General features: G+C 45.1%; 1 protein-coding gene across 8 annotated transcripts in view; it reads right to left on the bottom strand.

Annotated features, from left to right (window-relative positions):
* The window catches only part of DGKI (diacylglycerol kinase iota), a 376,642-nt gene that overhangs the window by 155,740 nt on the left and 194,515 nt on the right, over positions 1–26,387 (bottom strand). For 3 of the 8 annotated variants that reach the window (XM_088448827.1, XM_088448831.1, XM_088448826.1), the window contains exons 4-8: positions 25,421–25,495; positions 24,933–24,989; positions 23,190–23,288; positions 12,603–12,674; positions 6,810–6,926 (exon numbers count right to left, since the gene is read on the bottom strand). In XM_088448827.1, the coding sequence (XP_088304953.1) occupies positions 6,810–6,926; positions 12,603–12,674; positions 23,190–23,288; positions 24,933–24,989; positions 25,421–25,495 (420 nt within the window). The remainder of the gene's footprint in view (positions 1–6,809; positions 6,927–12,602; positions 12,675–23,189; positions 23,289–24,932; positions 24,990–25,420; positions 25,496–26,387) is intronic. The other 5 variants (XM_088448829.1, XM_088448832.1, XM_088448830.1 and 2 more) reach the window with 3 other exon arrangements.

Raw genomic sequence — 26,387 nt, 5'->3', positions numbered from 1 at the left:
TGGGCGCTCGTTCGTTCCGAGCGATGTTTGCCCAACTGCGCATGCGTACGGATCGTTATACGCATGCGCGAACCAGTCAGTGCGGTCGAAATTCATGTGCTCGCAAAATAGCGAATGCCTGATAATTTGAGTGACAGAAAGAGGCGTATGTGGGTGGTAACGGGGGAAGGTGCTTGAAAACGGGGAGTGGAGATCCGAACGCAGGCGTGCTTAAAGGTCAAAACGTGCATAATTAAAACAGCAGCGTCATTGACCACGTCACTGGGTTATTTTATAGCCAGAACTGCTCACAAAATTGTGGTAGCAAAAACCAACCACAAGAATAGCGAGCAGTTCATACCCTGGTCGATGTACTCGATTAATCTAATAAATAGCGGACATGGCGTAGGATGCGAGCGGCCAGGGGACGTAGTTTCCCAAAAAAACGACCGCAAGTTTTGTTCGCTCGTTCAGACCTAGAGGCGTGAACAGACCGCAAAGAGCGATCGGTTCATTTGAATAGCCACTCCTATTTTCTGGACGAGCGAGCGCTAATTGCGTCCGGCTCTGAATCAGGCCCTATATCCCTCCTAGCAACAACAAGCTCTTGTGACACAATAATAAGGGTTAATGTTGGTTTATTTTATGTAATAGAAACTGTATTAATGGTTTAGGGCTGAAATTCGAGTTTACCACATGGGCCCGTATTCCATTTGGAGAGAAAATTCCATATCCGCGAAAAAGTATCGCCTATGACGTCATTTCACCAGGCGGAAACTTATCCCCTTATTCAATTTCGAATACTCTTCGCCGATGCGGAAAGTCAATGCAATGGACCAGGCGAAAAAGTTTCGCCGATGAATGGCAGGCGGAAAAAAAAGTGCAGAATTGGGGTTTTGGGGTGCAATGATGCAACTAGCCCCCCGTGCAGACTTAAGATAGTCCCCCAAAGATAAACTGTGTCAAAAAGTTTAAAAAAAAACTTCAGCACACCCCAAAAAAGTACTTTCATTTTGGGGGGTGAAAAAGACCAAAGTTGGGGGACACACTTAAAAACTAGCGAAATAGACTCCAGGAGGGTCCCCAAGTATGCCCCAGGTGTTTTTAAGTTTGCAGGTGCTTGCGGCAGGTGGATTTTTCACGATGTTTAAAACTTTACTGTAGCAACTTTTAAATATGCTACCCCCCATTTTCAGGTACCCAAAATTTGCTGGGGCTAGTTATTTTCACCCAAAAAAACTTCTAAAAGCTATTCTTCACCCCTGCAAATACGCAAATCAGCAGCTGTTGAGACCATTTAAATACCTTCAGCAGGCCAATTCGGGGTTATCCATAGTGATCCCCCACGTCCGTGCATATTTTGGGGGGTGTCAGGCTGATTACCCCATTTTGGAGAGGACTTTCCGCCTGTTCAAGTTTCGCCGGGTGCCGTTTTCACGTACTTTCAAATTGAATATGGGGAATCGCGGGGACGCGCGCAAAAAGTTTTCGCACCCAAAACACCCGATAAGAGTTGAAAAGTCCGGCAGGCGAAAAAGTATCGCGGGTGCGAATCTAATTGAATACAGACCTTGGTATTAAAACATGAACCACTGTACCTCCTGTAAATTCCCATTTGGCAAAACACGTCTATAACTAGTACTGGCATGATGCTGCGCTCGCTGGCGTAGGACGGGGAACATTATAGGCCAAATACTTCTCGTGAAGAATGCTAAATTTTGCAGCCGATGGCTGGACAAAGGAAATACTTTCAAACTGTAACATTTGCTCAGGTCTAGATAAATAAATTGATGGGAGAAATCTGTGCACCTTTCAGTCCTGCTGTGACCCACTTCTACCATTAGATGGCACTGCTGTGCTATAATGTAGTTTTGGGAGTTTTACTATAAAAGAAAAACATTTGCATTTGTCTGATCTGTATGTGATAAAATGACACATTTATCACCTAATATTTTTAGCTTTCTGGAACCTGATTTGGTTGATCTCAATCAGGATATGATTTAATTGCTCATTTTATTGCACCTCTATCCACTGAAGACAATCTCTGAGGGGTCTAGGAATGAAAGTTTTTAAATGAATATGATAGATCCATTAGGCAGAGTTGCTCTGAACAGAAGACTCTCAACGCACCCCCTGCAGGGGAGAATTCTCACTAGGCTGAGCTTTTAACTACAGTTATATGGGTTACATGTGCCTTTGCCTATTGGATCCAATTGTATATTAGGTGCACTGTGCCTTTAATAGTAGTGACCAGCACACAGTAAAAAGACAAACACATGCACACAGCTCATACAGAAGCAGGACACCCAGTGACGCAGGCATGCAGGAAAAGTAACCACTATCAGCCACAGAAATGACTGAACATTCAACAGGCCAAAAAAAAGCGCAATGCTCTGCAATATAACCACCACTTTACCGCAAAATAAGGCTTTTATGTAAACACTACTTAGGAGGATATGTATCAAAGCTTGGAGAGATATAAAAAGTGTCAACCAATCAGCTACTGTCATCTTTCAAATACAGCCTGTAAAGTGACAGTTAGGAGCTGATTGGTTGGTACTTTATCTCCACTTCCAAGCTTTGATAAATCTGCCCCTAAAGAGAGATGAAATCATATTTCCTTGTAAACGCCGGCTTCACAGAAATGTATTATATATTGATTATTTCCAATGGTTGATGATTTGAGGAGTTAAAAATTCAATGAGAGCTGGTAGAAAAGGAGTAGGCAGTGTGCGGCCCACCAGCTGATGTTGAACTGCACATCCCAGCATGTCCTGCCATATGCTAGGATGTGTAGTTCCAAAGCTGCTAAAGTGCCACATGTTATACACCACTGTTTTATAATATGCTGGGAATTAAATAAATATGAAAAAAGCCTAGATGTCAATAATGATTTAAAGGGTATATTAAAATGTGGCCAGTAGGGGGAGCTGGACTTTATCATGTGCATCCTCCCCAATCCTGTTATTTCCCTGGGTCACAGCCCCCTCAGGTGTTTATCTATGTTACCATTCCTCTTCTTTCCGACCTAGAAGCAGATATGCGATTTGCAACTTCATAGCAGACAGTAATAATTTACAGGTGATATTAGTACATATCACCAGGTACTATGGTGCACCACAAGAGCCAGCATTTCATGTTTACTGAAATTGGTAATAAATTTTGCATTTTAAATACTCCTTTTCAATAAATGGTAACTAATGAAGTAGTTATCATTGCACTGAATGTACAATTTTTATTTAAGCCTGAAAAGTAGGGACATTTGCAGGAGGAAACAAGGACCCGTCCTGGATCAAAAAATGATCTGTTTGTGGAGTAAAAACAGGATCGTATATCAGACTTTCCATGTTATAAATATATAATGAAGAACACTATTTATTCAGAGTGCGAATATATATTAATGCAATTAAACGCCATTACCCGTGTGATCAGCACTGAGACTGCGAGCACCTCCTGACGATTAGCGGTGATGAGCTTCTATGTGATGAAGTATTCCCCAGATAGCAGTGAGCTGAAAGTGTTTCCTCTTGTGCGTATAACACTCTGGTTCTCGGAATGTGATCAATAAGGAACCCACATAACGGTCTGTGTTATGCTGCTCTCATACCCAGTGATGCTACAGTATACTGTGCTGTGATACCATACGCTGCTCTCATACCCAGTGATGCTACAGTATACTGTGCTGTGATACCATATGCTGCTCTCATACCCAGTGATGGTACAGTATACAGTATACTGTGCTGTGATACCATATGCTGCTCTCATACCCAGTGATGGTACAGTATACTGTGCTGTGATACCTTATGCTGCTCTCATACCCAGTGATGCTACAGTATACTGTGCTGTGATACCATACGCTGCTCTCATACCCAGTGATGCTACAGTATATACTGTGCTGCTGTGATACTATAGGCTGCATTTGGTACTCTGTGAGGAAGATAATAGTTACTCCAGACAGTATAATCTTAGTCCTGAGCTCATGGCTATATTCACCATACAGGCCAGCTAGGCACATGCTAAGGGCATCACTGTTTAGGGGGCAGGATATTTTTCTTCTATTATAAAGGTGCGCGAGCTCCACACCAGAAACTGATCTGTCTTCCCAATGATTTCCTGTGTGCCTGGCTATTTCTCATACCTCCCTTCTGGGAGATGCAGAGGCGCGGGGCATGTAATGAAGAATTGGGTGCAACGATGATGTCATTGCCAAGTGGGCGGAGCGAGGTGCATGATGATGCTAAATCAGTGATTCCGGTAGGGTGTTAGATGCCAATCACTATTCGCCGCACATCCCGCCCACCTGCGCAGGCACGTACGCTCTTTTGCTGGGGGAATTGCTCGCTCTCTTGGGAGCCCAGAGCAAACCGACCGCCACCTGCGGTTTTTCCTGCACAGTCAGCAATATGCGCTGCAAAGGTCAACTAAACCGTGAGGCATCAGGATAGTGTAAGACTTCCAGAGAGAGCGCTGAGTGGAGATTTTTGGACCCGGGGACAAAAACAATGGCTGCAAAATGAGCAGAGAGCTTTGCGAGCAGCCTTAATTAAAACCTATTAAAAACTTAGTAGACCTTCAACAAGAGCACATTTATACATTCATTCCATAATTCAGTTCAATAGTTAGATACAGGGAGAGTAAAAATGTTTAAAGGGCTGGGAAATTATGTATTTCAGCCATAAGGCAGAGCAATTAGAAAACAGTAACTAGAACCTTATATTCAGGTAGTTATTAATTAAAAACTGGATGGGGATGAAGACTTATACCCCTTTTACACCAGAGCAAAAACCTGGGTTATTGCCTGGCTTACCCGGGTTGCAGCTCAGTGTAAAAGTGTCCCTGAAAAATAACCTGGGTCAAGTGACTCGAGAATTCAACCCAGGTAGCTACCAGGGTTGGACCCAGGTAATGGTGCAGTGTAAACGGTGCGACCCGGGTTATCCGACCTGGGTCGTGCCTAAAATGAGCTGATTGGTGGTTGTGGAGCAGTCACTTCCCACTTTTTATGACCTCACAGGTTTAGCAGAGCAGACCTGAGTTCAGTGTGAACAGAGCTGACCTGGGAGTAACCCAGAACGAAGGTGTAGTGTAAATGGGGTCGGACCCGAGTTTTTCGTGGAAAATAGGTATTAGGGTGCATACACACGTACCAATTTTTTAAACGATTTAACTAGAACGACGTCGTTATCGTTCAATCGTTCAAAAAATCGTTCAGTTTCTGAGTTATAACAATGAACGATAATCGTTCAAGTGTGCTTTCAAAGGAAAAACTGAACGAAAATCGTTCACTAACAAAATCGTTACGTGTGCAGGTGCATACACACGTAACAAATTTGTAACCAAAGATTATCTGTCAGCTTTTTCCTTGAAAAAGTGAATGATTTTTGAAGTGTAATGAACTATTTTTACAACGATAAACAAAAAATGTTCCTTCCCTTAATGAAAATCTTTATGTTGGACTGTCTGAAATGGACGATGAACAATAACTACAAGCTACGAACGGGAGCGCGCTTGAATGATCAGTTAGGAGCTGGTTGGCTGGTACTTTATCTCCGTTGACTTTTATCTCCATCCAAGGCTTACTAAATAGACCCACCCCTTATTCAGGCTTTTTTCGCCAGTCCATCAGCATCTTATAATTAATGCTATATAATGTAATATACTGTACGATAACTTAGGAATAATGGGCCTGATTCAGAGCCGCTCGTAAGCGGCCGCTCGTTCGTTCCGAGCGATGTTTGCACAACTGCGCATGCGTACGGATGGTAATACGCATGCGCAAACCAGTCAGTGCGGCCGAAAATCGTTTGTTCGCTAAATAGCGAATGCCTGCTATTTTGAGTGACAGGAGGAGGCGTATGTGGGTGGTAACAGGGGAAGGTGCTTGAAAACAGGGAGTGGAGATCTGAACGCAGGCGTGCTTAAAGGTCAAAACAGACGTTTTATGGGTGTGCATAATTAATACAGCAGCGTCATTGACCACGTCACTGGGTTATTTTATAGTCAGAACTGCTCGCAAGATTGTGGTAGGAAAAACCAACCACAAGAATAGCGAGCAGTTCATACGCTGGTCGATGTACTCGATTAATCTAACAAATAGCGGACATGACGTAGGATGCGAGCGGCCAGGGGGCGTAGTTTTCCAAAAAACGACCGCATGTTTGGTTCGCTCGTTCAGACCTAGAGGCGTGAACAGACCGCAAAGAGCGAACAGTTCATTTGAATAGCCACCCCTTTTTTCTGAACGAGCGAGCGCAAATAGCGTCCGGCTCTGAATGAGGTCCAATGTTCTGTACGATATGCTGAAGAGTACAACATTATAAAGAGGTCACTACAAAAGCTTTATGTTGTTGAATGTAAATGTAATGGATAAGCATATGGTTCTGCCCAGACTATAATAAATGTGCCAGATCTCACTGTAGAATTATATGACAGTGCGGTACGACTTGAGGCAGGCAGCGAGGCTGGTGCGCAACATACCAAGCTCAAGACGTGCTGGGGGGTGGGGGTCACACAAACTGTGATGCGGTGTTTCCGCGGCCATAGAGGACGTGAGGGGCTGGCAACAAAGGAATGACTGTATTTTATCCATTGCATTCAGAACAAGGCATCAGACGAGGAAATGGTTACCCACAATGCAACACTAACAGGGTCACATGACCGGGACAGAAAACGGGGGTTATGGGGTAACGGGGTTAGTCCCAGGGGAATCATGCGTGTTTTTCTGGTGACACTGAGGTCATACATACGGGTGCTGTCCTGGGTAAGGTCGGGGCAGGTGGGCCAGGAGTAGGTGAGAAGACCCTCACAGACAAAGAGTAACATGCAGTTACCTGAGGTTTCTTCACCTTAATGATCCAGCTTGGAGGGACGATAACAGCAGCGTGAGCCCCCAGGGAGCAGGGCTCCTCTATGTGGTGTAGCAGGAAACAGGTGACCTTGTTGTGGAACTGGAAGACAGAAATCTACGCGTCAGAAGGAAATAATATAAAACATAATAATAAATGACACACAAAACTGGAATGTTTATGCTTGACTAATTCAGTCGGTCACATTACCTCTCCCAGGCGTTTGCTGACCTATGCATTTGTTAAAACGTGCTTAGGAGCGAAGCCACCCTGACTAGTACTGTTCTGGAATCTGAATGTAAGCCTTGCAGTCTCATAGGTAACACATATGCTCTATACTGGTTGTTTCACACACAACAGGATGGCCAGCGTTGTGCAGTAGACAAAGGCTGCATGATTTGCTTTGCTATAACCGGTAGGCAACTGCTTGACCACTAGACATGGTCAGCGCAACGTAGGGCTGATCAACGACCATCGATGGTCTAATGACAACAGTGACTGTTTTTACCATCGATGGGAGGCCACCAATACTGAACACCGATTGCTGACGCCCGATGGTGAGTAAAGACTCCACTATGCGCATCCATGGTTTCTTTCCAATGGTAAATCGTGAGCAATACCTCCACCAGTGTACCTAACAGCCAGTGATACCACGTTTTCGGCGGTGTCTTCACCAATATAGTGTATGAGCTGAATATAGCAAAGACTATGGCACAGAACTTTCTAAGACATAGGGGGAGATATATTGATGCTTCTAAAAGAAAGAAGTGGTCATGTGGAGGTGTTACCCATAGCAACCAATCAACTTCTATTATTTTGTACAGTACTTAATAAATGCTAGCTAGTAGAGGATTGGTTGCTATGGGCAATGCCTTCATCTGTCCATTTCTCCGCTCTAGAAGACCTTAGTGCACACGTGAGAACCAATGTGTGCGGTGGTGTACGCCTTTGCGTACATCTCTATGACTTGAGACAGCATCTGCGATCCATGGCCGTATCAGGGTGGAGATTGGGAGGTGGCCTAAAGTGATCGCAAAAAGAGTAGGTGTTATGGGAATGTCATGGGTGTGTTATGGCATGCAGCTGGGTTCTCTTAGCAACCACAGTGGCCATATTTTTCGGGGAGTCAATGTTGCGACTGTTGGTGCTTCGATGGTTGAGAGATTGCATCCAACAGTGCAGTTGAGCATTGCTCAGATATGCAAAGTAGGGATGTACAGGCTCAGGATTTTCCCGCCAAATTTGGATTTTTCTCCGACAAAAATTGGGTCTCAGAGGCAAAACGTCATCTTTCATGGACAAACATCATCTTTCATGGACTTTCTGAGACCCGATTTTTGGCGGGAAAAAAAATAAATCTGAATTTGGCGGGAAATTTTGAACTAATCCGAGCCTGCACAAGAGAAATGCTCAAGCTGCCATTTGCATATCTTTGCACTTGTGAATCCGTAGGAAATCGCAGCAGCGCATGAACTGCATGCACATTTGTACCAGGCCCGGCGTTTCTTATACCCCAGTGATGTCAATGGTTCCTTGCTAAATAGACAGGTGTCACTGATCCAGTCCACAAAATGGCCACCCCCACCCCGTGGGGGTGTATTTACACTTTGGGGCTGATTCACAGTTGCACGCAGGTCTGCTCTGCGAACATATCTTGCGAGTTTTAGGAACTGCACATACGCCGAACCCTGTATGTACAATTATGAGCATCTGCGGGCGATTCCGAGTCAAACGCATGTCAGCCGCATCACCACTAGCCGCTTAGTGGTGATGTGGCTGAAATGGTGGTAACTGGGGTAAGTGTTCCGTGGGCATGTCGACGAAATTGCAGATATTCAGAGGCGAGCATACGCAGAGATCGCCGTCGGGTCTCCAGCGCCAAGGGTAGGGCTGGCTCACATGCGCACTGATAGTGATGCAGACAGCTACGCAGGTACCGCCATCTCTGAATGCAGGCGGAAATACACATTTACTTCCAGCGCGCAATGAAGACACATTATGTGCAGCACGGAAGCAGGCCATTTATATCAGCTTAGCATCAAAAGACTTTGGGGCTGTGTCGGACGCAGGAGCGATATCGGTCGCGGAGTAGTGATGTTTTTCGTCTGCACATGCGTCAGTCGCACAGCAGCTTTATACGTACCGAATCGCAGTTCAGATTTGGATGCACGGCAGTAATATGAGGGGCATTCCTGGGCGGTGACTGGGAAGGGTGGCTATAAAGACGCCCGGGGATTGTTGGAGGTGTGTCACAGGCGTGTGTCGCGGAAAGCGGTTGCGTACAAAGATGCCAACCGCTCACAAATTCGTCCATACTCGAAGGAGAAGCTGCATCCTTTATAGTGCTGGTACAAGTTTCAAGGGTGCGACCGATGGCGGCGTCTAAAGGCGCGCCAAGCAATATTTCATCGTCTGCGAACAAAGGCAGCGCTCACCTCAGTCCTTGCACATTAGGACGCACGATGTACAAAGGGATAGGACTTTGTTGTGTAAAAGACGCAGATGTGACTGCGTCAAAAGACGCATCCGGGGGCCGCTTCGCCATCTGAGTGATCATCAGCCCCTCTGACTCCTGCCCGAACATATATTACATAACACACATGGGAAAACAGAAGGAAGAGGTTTTTGGATGAGGCAGCTGAACATGTTGTCAGGAGTAAAACAGGAAATCTGGACCATACATTAGAAGCTGCGAACATCTTGTGTCTGTACTTAACCAGCCCTTGTACCCGCTATATATAGACCTAGCAGCACCGCAGTCACTTCGCACAATGGGATTTTTCTGAACACAGAAACAGGCGAAACACTCTAATTACAGCAGACTGGAGCGGGTGTGTGGGTATACAGTAGGCTTTCCATGACTAATAGCTAACTTGAGAACACACTGAGACTATCATTACACCGCATGGCCCGTGGTAATTCCTGGTTACAGCCTTCTCTCCCCTTGTGTACCGTCTGGAACACAGAAGCCTTGCATGCACAGACATGATGCTAATTGCGTTAGGTACCTTCGCCTCACACAACGCTTTCTATTAGACAATGTAACCGAAATAAAACATACTTACAAATGCTTAAAGAGCAGAGGAAAGTATTCGTGGCCACTGATAAATACAAATACTAGTACACAGCTCATTAACAAAACCAAGAAGTCATTGTACGGTGACCTCCCTAAAGTAGATTTGCGCACCCTTTGCAGATTTTTCTGAACATGTGGACGAATTAGGGAAAGGCAGGCAGGAGGCGACACGGGAGGTGGACTCGGGCGCGACTGGGACCTGCCTGAACCTTACAGCTGTGTTTCTCAAATCCGGTCCCGCGGGACCATTAACGGTGCATGTTTTCCAGATTGTGCTACGGGATCACAAGCCAAATATCTAGCTCAGCCTGGGGATCTTTTCAAATGTATTAGGCAGCAAACGATACACATGTGCTACAGTTAGGAGATCTGGAAAACATGCTGCAGATATAGGAAACGCTTCCTTACGCCACCTTGGATGCAGATGTCGTTTGTAAGCCAACAGATGGAGAGAAACAAGGTGATTATTGGAGAGAGGGATGGGCCCAAGAGATGGTTCCTTTGGAAAGGGTGAAATGAGCCTGTGTTTTTTAAGTAGGGATGTGCAGGCTCGGATAGGTTCGAGCACAAAAGTCCAGGAATGATGATGTTTGTCCATGCAAGATGACGTTTAGCCTCTTTCTGAGTCCCGTTTTTTGGAGGGAAAAATCCGAACTCGGCGTGCAAATTCGAACCTATTTGAACCTGCACATCCCTAGTTTAAAGTAGGGATGTGCAGGCTCGGATGAGTTCGGGTTTTCCCGCCAAATTCAGATATATTTTTTTCCCGCCAAAAATTGTGTCTCAGAGAGAGGCAAACCGTTATCTTGCATGGACAAACATCATTATTCCTGGACAAAAGTCTATGAAAGATGATGTTTTCACTCTTTCTGAGTCCCGATTTTTGGCGGGAAAAATCAGAATTTGGCGGGAAAACCCGAACTAATCCCAGCCTGCACATCCCTAGTTTAAAGAAGGACCGTAAGGTGCCTGCTGAGAGAAACATGTTGCAGAGGTGATCTCAGAGCCGTAACTAGACTTTTTGGTGCTCTGTGCCAGAAAGAGCATTGGCGCCTCCCTCATTTTTCAAAGGGACATAATGCACCCAAAAAAGGGCCATGACTTCATGGGGAAGGGCCAGGAAAGAGATAGGAGAGGCCAGGAGATGCTGGGGATGAAATAAGAGGAAACTACAAGCAAGAATGATAATAAACAGAAATTTGACAGGCCCAAACAGTGCCCCCTGACCTGTGGTGCCCTGCGCCATGGCACCGGCCGCACTACCCTAGCTACGGCCCTGGGTGAGCTAGAGGCAGGATTGCATTGTGGGAGAGGGATCTGAGAGGTTGGGGTAGTATAGGGTCATGGGGGGTGTGATGGTGAGAACGCTGCAATACGAAAGGATGAATTTATACTGGGGGAAGTCAGTTTTGGAGCAGCATTTCCACCAGTGGTGCTCAGGGGATCAATACATTTTAATTGACAGTCACTATGTCAACAGTGACTACATTGACGGCGGAATGCACGCGCCGTTATGTCGATTCGGTTAACTTGCTACTTTAGAGCATTTTAACCGTATCCGCATAAACTTAAACATGCTTGTAAAGCAACATAGTCCAAGTTATAATGACGATACTGCCTGCAATTCCGGCATCACCATAGTCCGTGTCGGCATAGCGACTGTTGACAAACTAACTGCATCCCGTGCTCAGCGGTGGCCCTCACTGGCCTGCACCAATTCACCACATTGGAAATTTTTCGCGCATCACTAAGGCTCATTTCTGAACATAGATAAGTACAAAAGCGCAGCGCAAATGTTTTCTCCTGTGATATCACTCGCTGACTTTTGATTTTGGGGATCCTTTAAAAGCTGCAATCTAAAGCACTAAGGGGTATATATACTGAAGTGCGGGTTTTTAGAAGTAGAGATGTTGCCCACAGCAGCCAATCAGATTCTAGCTATTATCTTCTAAAAGGTGCTACATAAATGTTAAGTAGAATCTGATTGGTTGCTATGGGCATCAACTTCACTTCTAGAAACCATCACTTTAGTAAATATACCCCCAAAGACAGTGCCGGACTGGGGCATGAAGTGATAGGGGTCCACGCTTAAGGGATTTGGTCATCCACCAGAGGGGGTGTGGCCAGCCACCACAAATGTTTGGCAAATCTTGGTGTAGTTTCTATAGAAGGGAACCAATCCCCCATGCTGATCAGTGGTCCTGCTCCACTAGGTAACTGACCAACTTATAGAGTAAAGCTGGCCACACACTAGACCAACTTACATCCAACCAGCCAACTTGTTGATTGTTTGGAATGAAAATCTGGTAAGGAATGAAAGCAAATGACAATCAGCAATTTGCTCCCAAACGCCGGAAAATTAACAAAAACTGTTGTTTGTTAAATGTTTGATCTAAACAATTTGTTCAAACTTGTCTGACGACCATTTTCATCTGTTTTCTGGCATTTAGGAGCAAATTGCTGATAATCAGTTACTCCAATTCCTTACCAGATTTTCATTCCAACCAATCAACAAGTTGGCTGGTTGGATGTAAGTTGGTCTATTGTGTGGCCAGCTTTACAATCTATAATGTGAGGTCTGGAACCTGACTCCTAGAAGAGGGGGGTGGGTCCACAGGCAGTGGGGCCCACTGGGGATTTCCCCTGTACCCCTGTGGGCAAGTCCATCCCTGCCTAAAGATCATCAATAAATCCGGTCTTACCGCCTGCTTGCACCAGGAACAGCTGATAGCCACAATTTCCTTACTGTGGAATGAAAACTTCTGTTGAAAACCCTGCAGGTATGAGACAAGAAAACAAGAGTTAGAAAAGAAAACAGAAACACACTGTAGCAGCTATCAGGGAGACGCGTTTCGCTGAAGTTCGTTTCTAGGCCAGAATGTATTAAGCAGACTATGGGTCTGATTCAGAGATGACCGCATTGACGATGTTTACGCAGCTGAGCGACTATCGGTGGTCTGCGCATTCATATGACCGCATGTGTCAAGTGTCATTAACAGTGTAGTTCGCAGTGGGGACTTATTCACAAATTAATTGACAGGCAGGGACCGTTTGTGGGCAACAGCAGGTAGGTGGCAACTGAAACGCAGGCTTGTCACGTACTGTTTTTGTGGCATGTCTCGGTAAATATGGTTCTCTCGGCCATCGTAGGATTACTCAGAAGGCTGATTATCGACTGATCTGCGACCGATGGCGCATCTTTCTACGCAGTGGCTTGGATTGGCGAAACCACCTGTGGACATCGTGACATATGCATACAGATTCGCAGCTGCGGCAGGACTAGCGTCCATCAGTGTGAATCAGGCCCCTAGGTTTAATTTTTTAAGTCCAGTAGATAGAAATAAAGATGCGTCTTTTTTTTTTTTATAACATTTATTTCAACTTCTGTTCCATATAGAAGAATACGTGACATCTTTGGGGCCGATGCGTTGAATGCAAGTCCGCCGTTAATCGCTCCAGCATTGCCTGCACGGGACTGAATGCACGGATTTGCCCATATACTGAGTTGCGCACATCTCTGCGACTGGACCACCTCTATACGAATGTCTGGTATGATACTTATCAGCAGCAGCGGGCAGTTGCACTAACCACGTCCTTGGCGTGAAAGATCCGTTTGCAGACATAAGAATATAAGCTTCCACAACACTCTACGTAGCCGCCGGCAATTTCATCGATACGTCCTCAATGAACTTTGCCTTTGTGACAATGCCCCATTACAGCCCAGCCACACCTCTACAGCCGCAGGTGGAGATGGGACCGAACTGCATAAGGCTCTGCATTGCCTGTAGTTGCGCACGCTTCATTCTGGAGCATTCGCAGCAATAAAATCCGTAATATACACTTGCCCACAGGAAAACCGCCTCTCTACTTATAACGCATCAGCCCCCCACACCTGACAGGAAAGGAAAGGGTGACGCCATATTGAATCGCAGTAGGCTCCCCTTTGGACTTGATAGATATGTGTTATTATAGAAACTGCTTCATCTGGGAAGGAGACGTCAACCCACCCTTCTAATCCTACTCTGGGAAAGTCCCACCAGAAGGCTTCCAAGCCAGTGTATCGGCATAGCATCTGGAATGTATCTTACTGACCAGCTGAGGAGTCTTCTCCCACCGCACGAGCAGTTATCACTCTCTATGAGCAATTGGTGGACACCTTGAACATCTCCTCTGATGGTATTGTCGCTGTCTGGCTGAGGGGCGATCAGGGGGTGATACAGTTATCTAAATGTTCATGGCTTGCGAACCTTTTCTAAAATAAGGAGTCATTGCTCATTTTTACACCATCTCTCGTCCTTTCTCATTGATTTGATGATTATGTTTTTATCACTAGAATCTGTATTAGTCTGCAGTAAATTATAATAATAATAATAATAATAATAAAAAATAATAATGTAGTTTTCTTTGTTAATAATGTAATAAAAAAAGCAAGTATCTATCCAGTGTATGTCAAACCCCCTTCCTTGGGCTGAGGGTACACCTGGGTTCAGCATACACCTTAGCTGCCTCTACTGTCAGCTTTCTCCAGAAACCAATGTACTTTGGAAGAAATATAGGTCAACTGTGGGTCATAAATTAGGTCAACTGTGTGTAGATCATACTTGCTGACCTTTGGAGATACCAGAAGGTGTGAATGGGGGGGGCAAGGGGTTTAGAGAATTGTAGCAACATGACACAGGGTGGTGGAGCGTTGTAGGCGCGTTCACAGCGAAACGCGTCATCAAGCTCCTGTCTACTGGGGAGGTGGGTGTAATCCAAGAAGGTACCCTGATCAAAGATCACTCCCAGTAATGTGTGGGTCTACAAAATATACAGGAGGGTAAGCAAGAATGGTGTAGAAGTTGTGGGTAAAAAGTGAAACATTTCTGTTCCAGAGGAAACTTGTTTACTGGGGCTGAAAACCTCCAACTAAACCCAACATGGACTTTTATCTTCTCACATTTACAAACAAGAGCCCTACTTTCCTCATCACCGGCGTAAGTACATTTTCTTGGTACAGAATGACAAATTAAACGCATTTGTTAGCAAGATAATGTGATTCAGTGTTTCCAGAAGACAGAAAAAAAATTACACTTAGAACCAATAATAATAAAATGATGCTAATTATGAAAACATTTCCGAAAGAATAAAGCTTTTATGATAATTACTTATCTACCAAATCTAATGCTTCCGCTCACTGCTGCTAAAACCACTAATGATAACACTAAGTATGTACTAATGAGCCTGCTCTAGACTCCTCTATCTTATTAAACTTCTATTAACACATTTTCTCTTAGAAACAAAACAAAAAGCTCCACAATCATCCACATCAGAGTCGCCGAAAAACAACCAAGTTCCCAGTCTCAGCAGAGTATTCCGGTTATAAGGGAGATTGGGGCAGCGTTGTTTTGGGAATTTCTTAAAATGTTGCAAATGTTGTTACAATAATAAGTGCACATTAGTGACCTCAGTTGTGCTAGGGACAACGGCTGGCGTCTTGGAGATGGCACCTGATGACATCGGGAGCAGTATGCGAGAATTCCGCACAATATGCCCACTAGGGATGGACACACTGGCATAACAGTATACCTGGGAGATACACTCTGATAGGGAGTAGTTCTAGTCAACTATAAAACAATGGGAGAGGCGTTAAATTGAAAAAAAAAAAACATTTGGAGTTTTTTTTTTTACTTTTCAAACAAAAAAGTCCGCCTTTTATGGAATACCTTAAAAATTGATCCATGGCATAAATACAAACACAAATCGCGCCAAATATCCCCATGAGGCGCACCACGGGCTCCATGTGTCTCCCCACGCAGTTTTGTACCGAATATATTCTCACTAATACGATAAAAGTGCAATGCACGAGCACACAGGACACTGGTGCTGGCATTTCATGCAGCTGCTATATGCGACTCGGACGCTAACCTGGGTAAAAGACCAAAGGCCAAGGATTGATGGGAGTGACCTGCGCCACCACAGCACTGTGCTTCATCTGAAATTTTTGGATGATAGTCGCCGTCTGATTGTGAAGTTTGCAATACAATTAAAAAATAAAAAAAAAAATGTTAAGCTCACTTTAAATATTTTTTTTTAAATAATTTTAATAACTTTTTTTAAATTTTTTTTATTTTATTTTTTAAATCAAACTGTGAACAATATTGCGTTTGAGGTTTGCCCTTGGGTGAGGTCTCGCGGTTTGTGTTTGAAGGTTCGATGTTGGCAATAAAAAAAAAGAAGAAAAAAAACAGCAAAAGATTTTAAATTTACTCCTCGTATATAGAGTGTTGCTCTTAATCCAAAAACACTGATTTGCATGAGGTGATCGTCATACATGAAAGCTCGTTAACATTCGTTTCAGCACCCGCTGTACAGGCGTCTGCTGCTTGCAGAGCACTTGACAGCATATCTTTGATGCAACACTTGCAAAGTGGATGTTTCGGCCAGGTGTGAAACGCGTGTCGCATTCAATGACTGGCATTAATGTCTTTGGGGAACAAGTTCAAAACGAGTCACGTGATCCAACTGGGTAGGACGTGGTTTTAGAGTATATAGGGACTGACGGACGGGTCTGACAAGCGCAAAAGTTTCTTCTATGCCTCGGGAAGATCACATAAAACTGTAAAATGACACAGTACCCTTAAATCACGGTGTAGATTCCTTGTCAGTGCAATGCTGAGGATGGTAAAGACCATCTAGAACGCAGAGGAAGGAGGACACGTCAGCGGCTGTTATTCCCTCTGTTATTCCCTCTCCCTCCTGTTTCCTAATCCCACAAAGATCCCGAAGAATTCCGTGGCAGAATGAGCACAGGAGAAGAACAGATCAAACAACGATGAATTCAGGCATCTTATTAAGCCGTATCAAAGCTTTCTTCCCCCGACTCAGAACAGCGGGAATTACAATATAGACGGTTATTTGTCTTATTATCATATTTTAAAAAATGTAAAAAAATAATTAGTTTCTTTAAATATGGGATGTTTCCATTAAAACTAGCAGTAAATCACTTGTATTTTAATTAGGGATGAGCGGGTTCGGTTCCCTGAGAACCGAACCCACCCGAACTTCGGGGATCCGGGGCGATCCGAGCCCAAGCTCGGATCTCCCTGTCTGCCCCGGATCCCTCTCCCGAGGCAAAACCTCGAGATCTGCTGTCGGATCTCGAGGTTTTGCCTCGAGCGGCCATTTAAAAAAAAATGCCTTTGCCTTTAATGGGCAAAGTGCTGATTGGCTGACAGAGCCGTCTGTCACGGCTCTCAGCCAATCAGCATTATGGTGCTCATTTGCATGTAGCACGGACTCGTGAGATCCGTGCTACATGCATCTGTGTGATTGACAGTGACACAGAGCACAGATGGGTCAGTGAGACCCGTCTGTGCTGCTGTGTATTTCAATGACACAGATGCACGCACGGACCAGGAGATCCGTGCTACTTGCATCTGTGTCATTGACACAGAGCACTAACGGGTCCGTGAGACCCGTCTGTGCTGCTGTGGTAAATAAAAAAAAAAAAACCTGTGTAAAAAGAGAAAAAAATGGCGTCCTCCCCCCCAAAAAAAGAGCAACCAGCCCCGGGCATTAGTGACCCAGTGCTGGGTGTGCTTAAATACAGGGGACAAACGACATAGGGGTCCCCTGTACTTAAACACAACCAGCACCGGGCTAGTCAGAACCAGAGCTGGTTGCCAAAATACGGGGGACAAACGACGTAGGGGTCCCCCGTATTCTGCGCAACCAGCTCTGGGCTCTGATCCGGTCCTGGTTCTGGAAATACAGGGGAAAAAAATTAGTAGGGTTCCCCTGTATGTTCCAGAACCAGCACTGGACTTTTTCTAGCGGGGGGCTGATGCCACAGCCAGGGGAGCCCTTTCACCGGGCCCCCCAGCCGCAGCATCAGCCCTGACCGCTAGTCAGCCCAGGCCGGGGATCCCTGGAGAGCTGGGGACCCCCCCAATAAAGGGGTCACCCTCTCCAGGGCACCCCAGGCCCAGGCTGATAGCCCGGGGCTATCCCCGCCACCCCTGGTGGCGGTGGGTGGCGGGTTGATTGTGTGGTGTGGTGTAAATAAAGAATATCAAACATTGTCTTTACAAGTAGAACTGCAAGTCCCAGCAAGCCTGCCCTGCATGCTGGTACTTGGAGAACCACAAGTACCAGCATGCAGGGCATTAAGGGCCCACTAGTACCTGTAGTTCACCTGTAAAAAAATGTTTAAAAAAAACACAGGACACACACACCGTGACAGTATAAGTTTATTAAACATACATACACACACACACACACACACACATGTACACATACTCACCTATGTAACCCTGTAGCATCGGTCCACTTGTCCGGTAAAGTATCCATAGGGGACCTGTGAAAAAAAACATACTCACCATCTCCTATGCGAGGTTCTGTCCTCTTCGTTCCAAAGTAGGCATCCCCGGACTTGGCAAAAAAAAAAAAAACGAAAACGCGATCCACGAACTTAGTACCGTTCTATAGAACGGTACTTCCCGAATGAGAGCTTAGCGGCGGGGTATCACCATGGAAACCCCGCTGCTAAGCGTTCATTGGCTGAGAGAGGCCATCTCCCGTCTCTCTCAGCCAATGAACGGCTCCCTCCATTGTAGTCAATGCTGGGAGCCGCAAGGTTATTAAAGTTTACCCTGCGGTTCCCACCATTGACTACAATGGAGGGAGCCGTTCATTGGCTGAGAGACGGGAGATGACCTCTCTCAGCCAATGAACGCTTAGCAGCGGGGTTTCCATGGTGATACCCCGCCGCTAAGCTCTCATTCGGGAAGTACCGTTCTATAGAACGGTACTAAGTTCGTGGATCGCGTTTTCGTTTTTTTTTTTTGCCAAGTCCGGGGATGCCTACTTTGGAACGAAGAGGACAGAACCTCGCATAGGAGATGGTGAGTATGTTTTTTTTCACAGGTCCCCTAGGGATACTTTACCGGACAAGTGGACCGATGCTACAGGTTACATAGGTGAGTATGTGTACATGTGTGTGTGTGTATGTATGTTTAATAAACTTATACTGTCACGGTGTGTGTGTCCTGTGTTTTTTTAAACATTTTTTTTACAGGTGAACTACAGGTACTAGTGGGCCCTTAATGCCCTGCATGCTGGTACTTGTGGTTCTCCAAGTACCAGCATGCGGGGCAGGCTAGCTGGGACTTGCAGTTCTACTTGTAAAGACAATGTTTGATATTCTTTATTTACACCACACCACACAATCAACCCGCCACCCACCGCCACCAGGGGTGGCGGGGATAGCCCCGGGCTATCAGCCTGGGCCTGGGGTGCCCTGGAGAGGGTGACCCCTTTATTGGGGGGGTCCCCAGCTCTCCAGGGATCCCCGGCCTGGGCTGACTAGCGGTCAGGGTTGATGCTGCGGCTGGGGGGCCCGGTGAAAGGGCTCCCCTGGCTGTGGCATCAGCCCCCCGCTAGAAAAAGTCCAGTGCTGGTTCTGGAACATACAGGGGAACCCTACTCATTTTTTGTCCCCTATATTTCCAGAACCAGGACCGGATCAGAGCCCAGAGCTGGTTGCGCAGAATACAGGGGACCCCTACGTCGTTTGTCCCCCGTATTTTGGCAACCAGCGCTGGTTCTGACTAGCCCGGTGCTGGTTGTGCTTAAGTACAGGGGACCCCTACGTCGTTTGTCCCCTGTATTTAAGCACACCCAGCACTGGGTTACTAATGCCCGGGGCTGGTTGCTCTTTTTTGGGGGGGTGCACGCCATTTTTTTCTTTTTTTACACAGGTTTTTTTTTTTTTTTTTACCACAGCAGCACAGACGGGTCTCACGGACCTGTCATTGCTCTGTGCCAATCACACAGATGCATGTAGCACGGATCTCCCGGGTTCGTGCTACATGCAAATGGGCACCATAACGCTGATTGGCTTCCTGTCTGCCACTGCAGTGCCACTCCTAGATGGGCCACGTGTTTGTGCCGCCCCCTTGTGTCGCTTAGCATAGTCATCCAGCTTCCTCGGTACAACCTTTTGGCCTAAAAACAATATTGTGAGGTGTGAGGTGTTCAGAATAGAGTGGAAATGAGTGGAAATTAATGTTATTGGGGTTATTAATAGCGTAGGAACAAAAAAAGGCCCATTTATGTGATTTTAGCGGGTTTTTTTTATTTTTTAAGAAAAAATCCAGATCCAAAACACAAAACCCAGAACCCAAAACACGGAAGGGTGGTTTTGGCAAAACCAATCCAGATCCAAAACACGAAGAAAGATCCAGATCCAAAACCAAAACACAAAACACGAAAAGTGTCCGGTGCACACCCCTAATTTTAATGCTATAGAAGTGCCCCAAATAAATTGCATAATTCACGGTACATGAATATAAGGGAGTATCCTGTAAAATACTGTATATCCTTATATTTAGAGAGTAGTAATGTCATTCTAACCCTAACCCTCTCCACCCCGCACCCTAACCCTCCTTTTAGTGCCTAAACCTGACCCCCCCTTAGTGCCTAACCCTAACCTCCCCCCCTTAGTGCGTAACCCTAACCTCCCCCCTTAGTGCCTAACCCTAACCCCCCAGTGGTGCCTAACCCTAACCCTCCCCCCTTAGTGCCTAACCCTAACCCCCCCAGTGGTGCCTAACCCTCCCCCTTTAGTGCCTAACCCTAACCCCCCCAGTGGTGCCTAACCCTCCCCCTTTAGTGCCTAACCCTAACCCCCCCAGTGGTGCCTAACCCTAACCCTCCCCCTAGGGTGCCTAACCCTAACCCCCCCAGTGGTGCCTAACCCTCTTCCTTTAGTGCCTAACCCTAACCCCCCCAGTGGTGCCTAACCCTAACCCTCCCCCCTAGGGGTGCCTAACCCTAACCCTCCCCCCTAGGGGTGCCTAACCCTAACCCCCACCCCAAAAGCTAACCCTAACCCTGCTACACTCCCTATAACTAACCCTCCCCCTCCGCTGCTAACACTAAGGGCGCACCGGACTTACCTTGATCGGGCTGGCGGCCGGCATTGGAATTAAGATAGGCGTCGATGCCTATCTTAAGTCCCTTGTCGGGATTTGGATGTCAGTATTGAGGCCAGCAGCAACGCGCCCGCCGGTCTCATAACTACATCCCATTTAGGGAGTAGTGATGTCACTTATGTAAAATATAGGCAGCTATTTGGATATTCGTTATGTCAATTGATTCATTGTGTAAGATATATATACTGTATATAATATTTACTACATATATATATATATATATATATAATTATTAATTTTTACTTAATTTGAATTCACTGCTCATTACTTGGTGGATGTGTATATTTGGGACCATGTTATTAGAACATATGGTATACCATGTGGTATATTCTATTTTCCACCTTTCTCCAATGTCCTGAAGTGACTGAGGCAAAGCCCAGACATCAAACTGCATAAAGAATCTGTGGAATGATATGAAATATGCTGTTTTACTAATGGGCCTCATCTGACCCGACAAAGCTCGAGCAAAAGAAGACTGGGCGAATGATGCAGTGACCCTATAGGCTAACTGGTAGAGACCCAACAAGTTAACTGTAGAAGCCTCATTACCTGCAGTTCCAGCTAAGTATTAAAACAAGGTGGGGTAAATACTTATGTAACCAATTACTGTCTGTTTTTAATTGTAATTAATTATGACGTATTATAGTTGTTGTGGGGTTTTTTGTACATTTTTGAGCAATTTGATTCCAATATTTTTTTAAACACCGCATAGTTTTATCTGCTGTGTTTTATAGGTCTAGATCAGTGGTGTCAAACTCGGGCCCCTCCAGCTGCAGTGGAACTTCACATCCCAGCATGCACTGCCACTGTTTTGCTATTAGGGCATGCTAAAACGGTGGCAGGGCATTCTGGGATATGTAGTCCCACAGCAGCCGGAGGGCTGACATCACTGGTCTAGATAATGGGTTCCGGATTATAGCTAGACAGTAAAAATGTCGACAATTTCTAGATAGACACCAGGGGCCAAATGTAATAGGGTGATAGTTTAGAAAATGTGAGAGTTTAGGAGTAATCTCTCACATTGGTTGAGTTTTATCTTCAAAATGGGAAAACATCTGAATGAGATTTTAAATCGTGAGAGTTTTTTAAGTCTAAAAAAAACATGCAAGTTCGCTCTGTTACTTTGTTTTTGGACTCTATTACATTGGCAAAGTTTAAAAAGTGTCAGAAACTCTCACTTTTCTAAACTCTCACCCTATTACATTTGGCCCCAGATGCTAGACAGTCAATAGGTTGACTGGGACAAAAGGTCGACACACTAAATGTCGACATGTAAGCAGGTCAACAGGTACAAATGGTCGACATGGTCAAAAGGTCAACATGGAAATGGTCAACACAAAAAAAAGGTTGACACATTATTAAAAAAAATGTAAGGGTTAGGTTTAGGGTTAGGCACTTACCCTGACAGTTAGGGTTAGGCACCAGGAGGGAGGGTTAGGGTTAGGCACTTACCGGAAGTTTAGGGTTAGGCACTAGAAGTGACGGTTAGGGTCAGGCACCTACCCCGATGGTTAGGGTTAGGCACCAGGAGGGAAGGTTAGGGTTAGGCACCAAGTGTTAGGGTGAAAATATCATGCATCAACCATTTTTGAGTTGACCATTTTCATGTCGTCCTTTTGAACCTGTCGACCTTCTTACATGTCGGCCTTTAGTGTGTTGACTCTTTGTCCCAGTGGACCTATTGACTGTATAACATCTAGTGTCTATCTAGACACTGTCGACCTTTTTACTGTCTATCTGTTACTCCACACCCCTAGATAATAGTTGAGGTACTGACTGGTCTAGATACAAAGGAGCCTATCCATGAGGACATTGAGTTATTGCATGGTCTAAATAATAGATGAGGTATGGAGTGGTCTAAATTCTAAGAAAGAATCTTGTGTCCCATCCAGGATGAAAATGAATTGTGGAGTGGTCTACCCATAAAATGTCTATGAAGTGGTCAAGACAGTAGATGAGATATGGAGTGGTCTTGGTATTAAGCAGTCATTTTGTGGCCTGATGAATGAACATGATGAACATGAGGTATGAAGTAGTCTAGACAATAAACAGCCATTGTGTGGTCTGCCAATGATGAAAATTAGGTATGGAGTGGTCTAGACACAAGACGAAGTATGGATTGGTCTGGATACAAACCAGCCATCTTGTGACCTATCCATGATGAAAATTAGGTATGGAGTGGTCTAGAAGACACTAAGCAGGCATCGTATGACCTACTCATGTTGAAACTTTCATTCACTTTGAGTTAGTGAGAAATACATGAGGAACACGGATGCCCATGGGTCATGAAATGATGAGAAGACGTCTCCTTACCTTCCCGCAATGCCTGCACTTTCCCTCCTGCCGCCGTCGATGTACCCAATGATGCCTCACCAGATTCTGCTGGTTAGAACAACAAGAAAAATGTCTGACCTGAGGAAAAACCATTAGAGCGTGGGTCAGGCTTGTATCTTAGGGTGGGAACAGTCAGCAAAACACAGAAGTGACGGAGGGACGAGGTGGCTCTGACAGATAAACCTCATCTCCTAGTGATGCCTGCGCTAGTTATTATTTTCACTGACTTTTTTTTAGAAGTATTGATATTTTGCTATTAACTGGTTTAAGAGGGCTGAATGAAAAGTAATGAGACTGCTTCTGGTTTTCTGTCATATAGGTAGACGTGGCAATGCTGGTTATTGTGAAGCTCATACATCGATGAGTCTGAACCTGCGGATGGACTGCCGTAGACTTCTTTGTTTGGTCATAGCGAGTGGAAGATCTTCGTACGTTTCGTCATGGCTGATGAGGAAGACGTGTCTGTGAGATTACTTCAGAGATGTGCGATTCAATTTTGTGTTAAACTTGGAAAAAGCGGAAATGAAACTCATGAAATGTTACGGCAAGCAGTATTTCCACCACCGAAATACTGCAGCCCGGCTAATTGTTTCTCCAACCTATGCTTGCCGTAACATTTCATGAGTTTCACTTTTTCCAAGTTTAACTCAAATTCAATCACACATCTCTGATGTAATCTCACAGACACGTCTTCCTCATCCACTATGAGAAAACGTGCAAAGATTTTCCATTGGCTGTGACCAAACAAAGAAGACTACGGCAGTCCAACCGCAGGTTCAGATACATCGATGTATGAGCTTCACAATAACCAGCATAGCGTTGCCACGTCTACCTATGGGACAGAAAAACAGAGACAGTCTCATTACTTTTCAATCAGCCCTCGTAGTTGACGAATTGTGGTATTAGACATGTGGACCTCACACGCGGAACCTGTTTCTGGTAAACTGTGATACAAACGTATTATAGGTTAGCTATAAAACAACTGCATTCTCTCGGGACTGAGACAATACGTGAAAGAGATGTATGCGGATGGGGGTAAAGAAATTGTTGTTTTGCCCTAGGACCTAGGAACATTATATACATTATGTACTGTAATAACATAAGCTTTTAAGATTACAGTTCAAACAAGATGGCTGCTACCCACATCTTATTGCAGTGCCAACTAGTGCGCATAACGCACATTAAACAATGACAGCAAGGAAAACTAAATTTGAAAAGGAATTTAAGCGGAGGTTATTTCTGGGTGAACTTCATCTAAAAAATGGGTGATTAAACCTAGTTAAGCCATTTGCGGAGCAATTTGGGTGAAGAGGCCTTCTCTGTCCCAAAAGTTGTACCAATAAGCTGGACCAATTACTATAAAGTAAACTAGGCAGCACAGTGGTTATCACTGCTACCTCTCAGTGCTTGGGCCATGGGTTTGATTCTGACCAAGGCCCTATATGTGTGTGGAGTTTGGATGTTCTCCCCATGCTTGAGTGGGTTTCCCCCTTCACACAAAAGGAGGACGTTATGACTCAAGACTATGTAGATTTTGGTTTTGTTTTTTTTGTTTCCAGCCATTTTTGCATAATTCCTGAAGCTCGTAGTAAAATTATAGATAGGCCTCAGAGTTTAATGTAAGTCTGTGTCCCCCTCAGGGTCCTCTGGAGTTACTGCACACGAGTTGTCAGTTCTTGACACTGGTTCTGAGTTGACTTCCGTCTCCACACACATACCTACCTCCCTTGGTGTTCGGGATGTCCCATCACGAAAAGTTGGCTTGCACCTAAAATTAATCTGGCGTAAATGTAGGAGAAAAAAAATGATAATTAGGTCATCTAATTAAAGTGAATCAAACATCTACGTAAACATTCGGAGACTTTTTTGCTTTGAGCAGCCAAAAAACCTAAATCCAAAAATAAAGAGAGTAATTTGTCAAAGAATTTATTATTTTATAACGACTCGTTTGCAGCAGATTATGACAATCGCATTTTCCAGCCCACGTCCATCATCTCCTCTCACGTCAGACCTCTCATGAATCTTCAGCTATCTCTCAGCGGTTAACATTTATAAACTACTTATAACGTTAGTTATAAGGCCAACGTTTTTATTTATAAAAAAAAAAAAAAAAGTTAAAAATTAAAAAAAATAAAAATAATAATTTGTTGGGATAAAAGAAAAAAAAATAGATCTTTGCATGCTGTGGTCTGTAGGTGGCGACATCCTACCTTCTCTAGCTGATCCATGCAGGCTACGTGTACCACGATCTTGCACGCTGCACACTTTCTCCGCACGGCAGATTTCTAGCCAAAGAAAAAATGTACATATGAGGTTATCACATCCTGCGATATACTGTTTATCGGGGACACGTGGGTGGAGTTTTAAACCTTCCCTGACGACCCAATTCTAGATCTAACCCTTCCCTGACTGCTTATGAAGAAGAAAACAATACAGGCGCTGTAATATTTCAATTCCGAAAGTGCACCTGTTGCCCCATGTCGTGTATTATTGAAGGACGTGTCTAGGGAACTAAGGGCCTGATTCAGAGCCGCTCGTAAGCGGCCGCTCGTTCGCTCCGAGCGATGTTTGCCCAACTGCGCATGCGTACGGATCGTTATACGCATGCGCGAACCAGTCAGTGTGCTTGAAATTCATGTGCTCGCAAAATAGCGAATGCCTGATAATTTGAGTGACAGGAGGAGGCGTATGTGGGTGGTAACGGGGGAAGGTGCTTGAAAACGAGGAGTGGAGATCAGAACGCAGGCGTGCTTAAAGGTCAAGACGGGCGTTTTATGGGTGTGCATAATTAATACAGCAGCGTCATTGACCAGTTGATTTGAATAGCCACCCCTATTTTCTGGACGAGCGAGCGCTAATTGCGTCCGGCTCTGAATCAGGCCCTAAGTTGCATCAAACTACTGTGCAGGGGTAAGGACTACTAGAACAAATGGAATACTTGCTTAATCTGTCTCTTCTTGCTCATTTGCATATAATGCCACAGGCAGCAAAGAACATGAAGCTGAGCAGTGGGAGAGTATATAGCTAAATTAAATGGGAGGGTGGCGAGGGGGGAAGCTGGCGATTCTGTAACACTGGGCTGGGCTTTATTCAGTGGCAGATGCAAGTGCAATCGCAATATGCAATTTATTATCTGCAAATTTTGAGCTGCGCCTCCCGCCCCTTGACTGCAGCTCC

The sequence above is a fragment of the Taudactylus pleione genome, unplaced genomic scaffold (genome assembly GCF_031769625.1).
Source record: "Taudactylus pleione unplaced genomic scaffold, aTauple2 ptg000465l, whole genome shotgun sequence".
NCBI lineage: Eukaryota > Metazoa > Chordata > Amphibia > Anura > Myobatrachidae > Taudactylus > Taudactylus pleione.
Note: the sequence above shows the minus strand (reverse complement) of the source record. Positions and strands in the feature narration are given on the sequence as shown.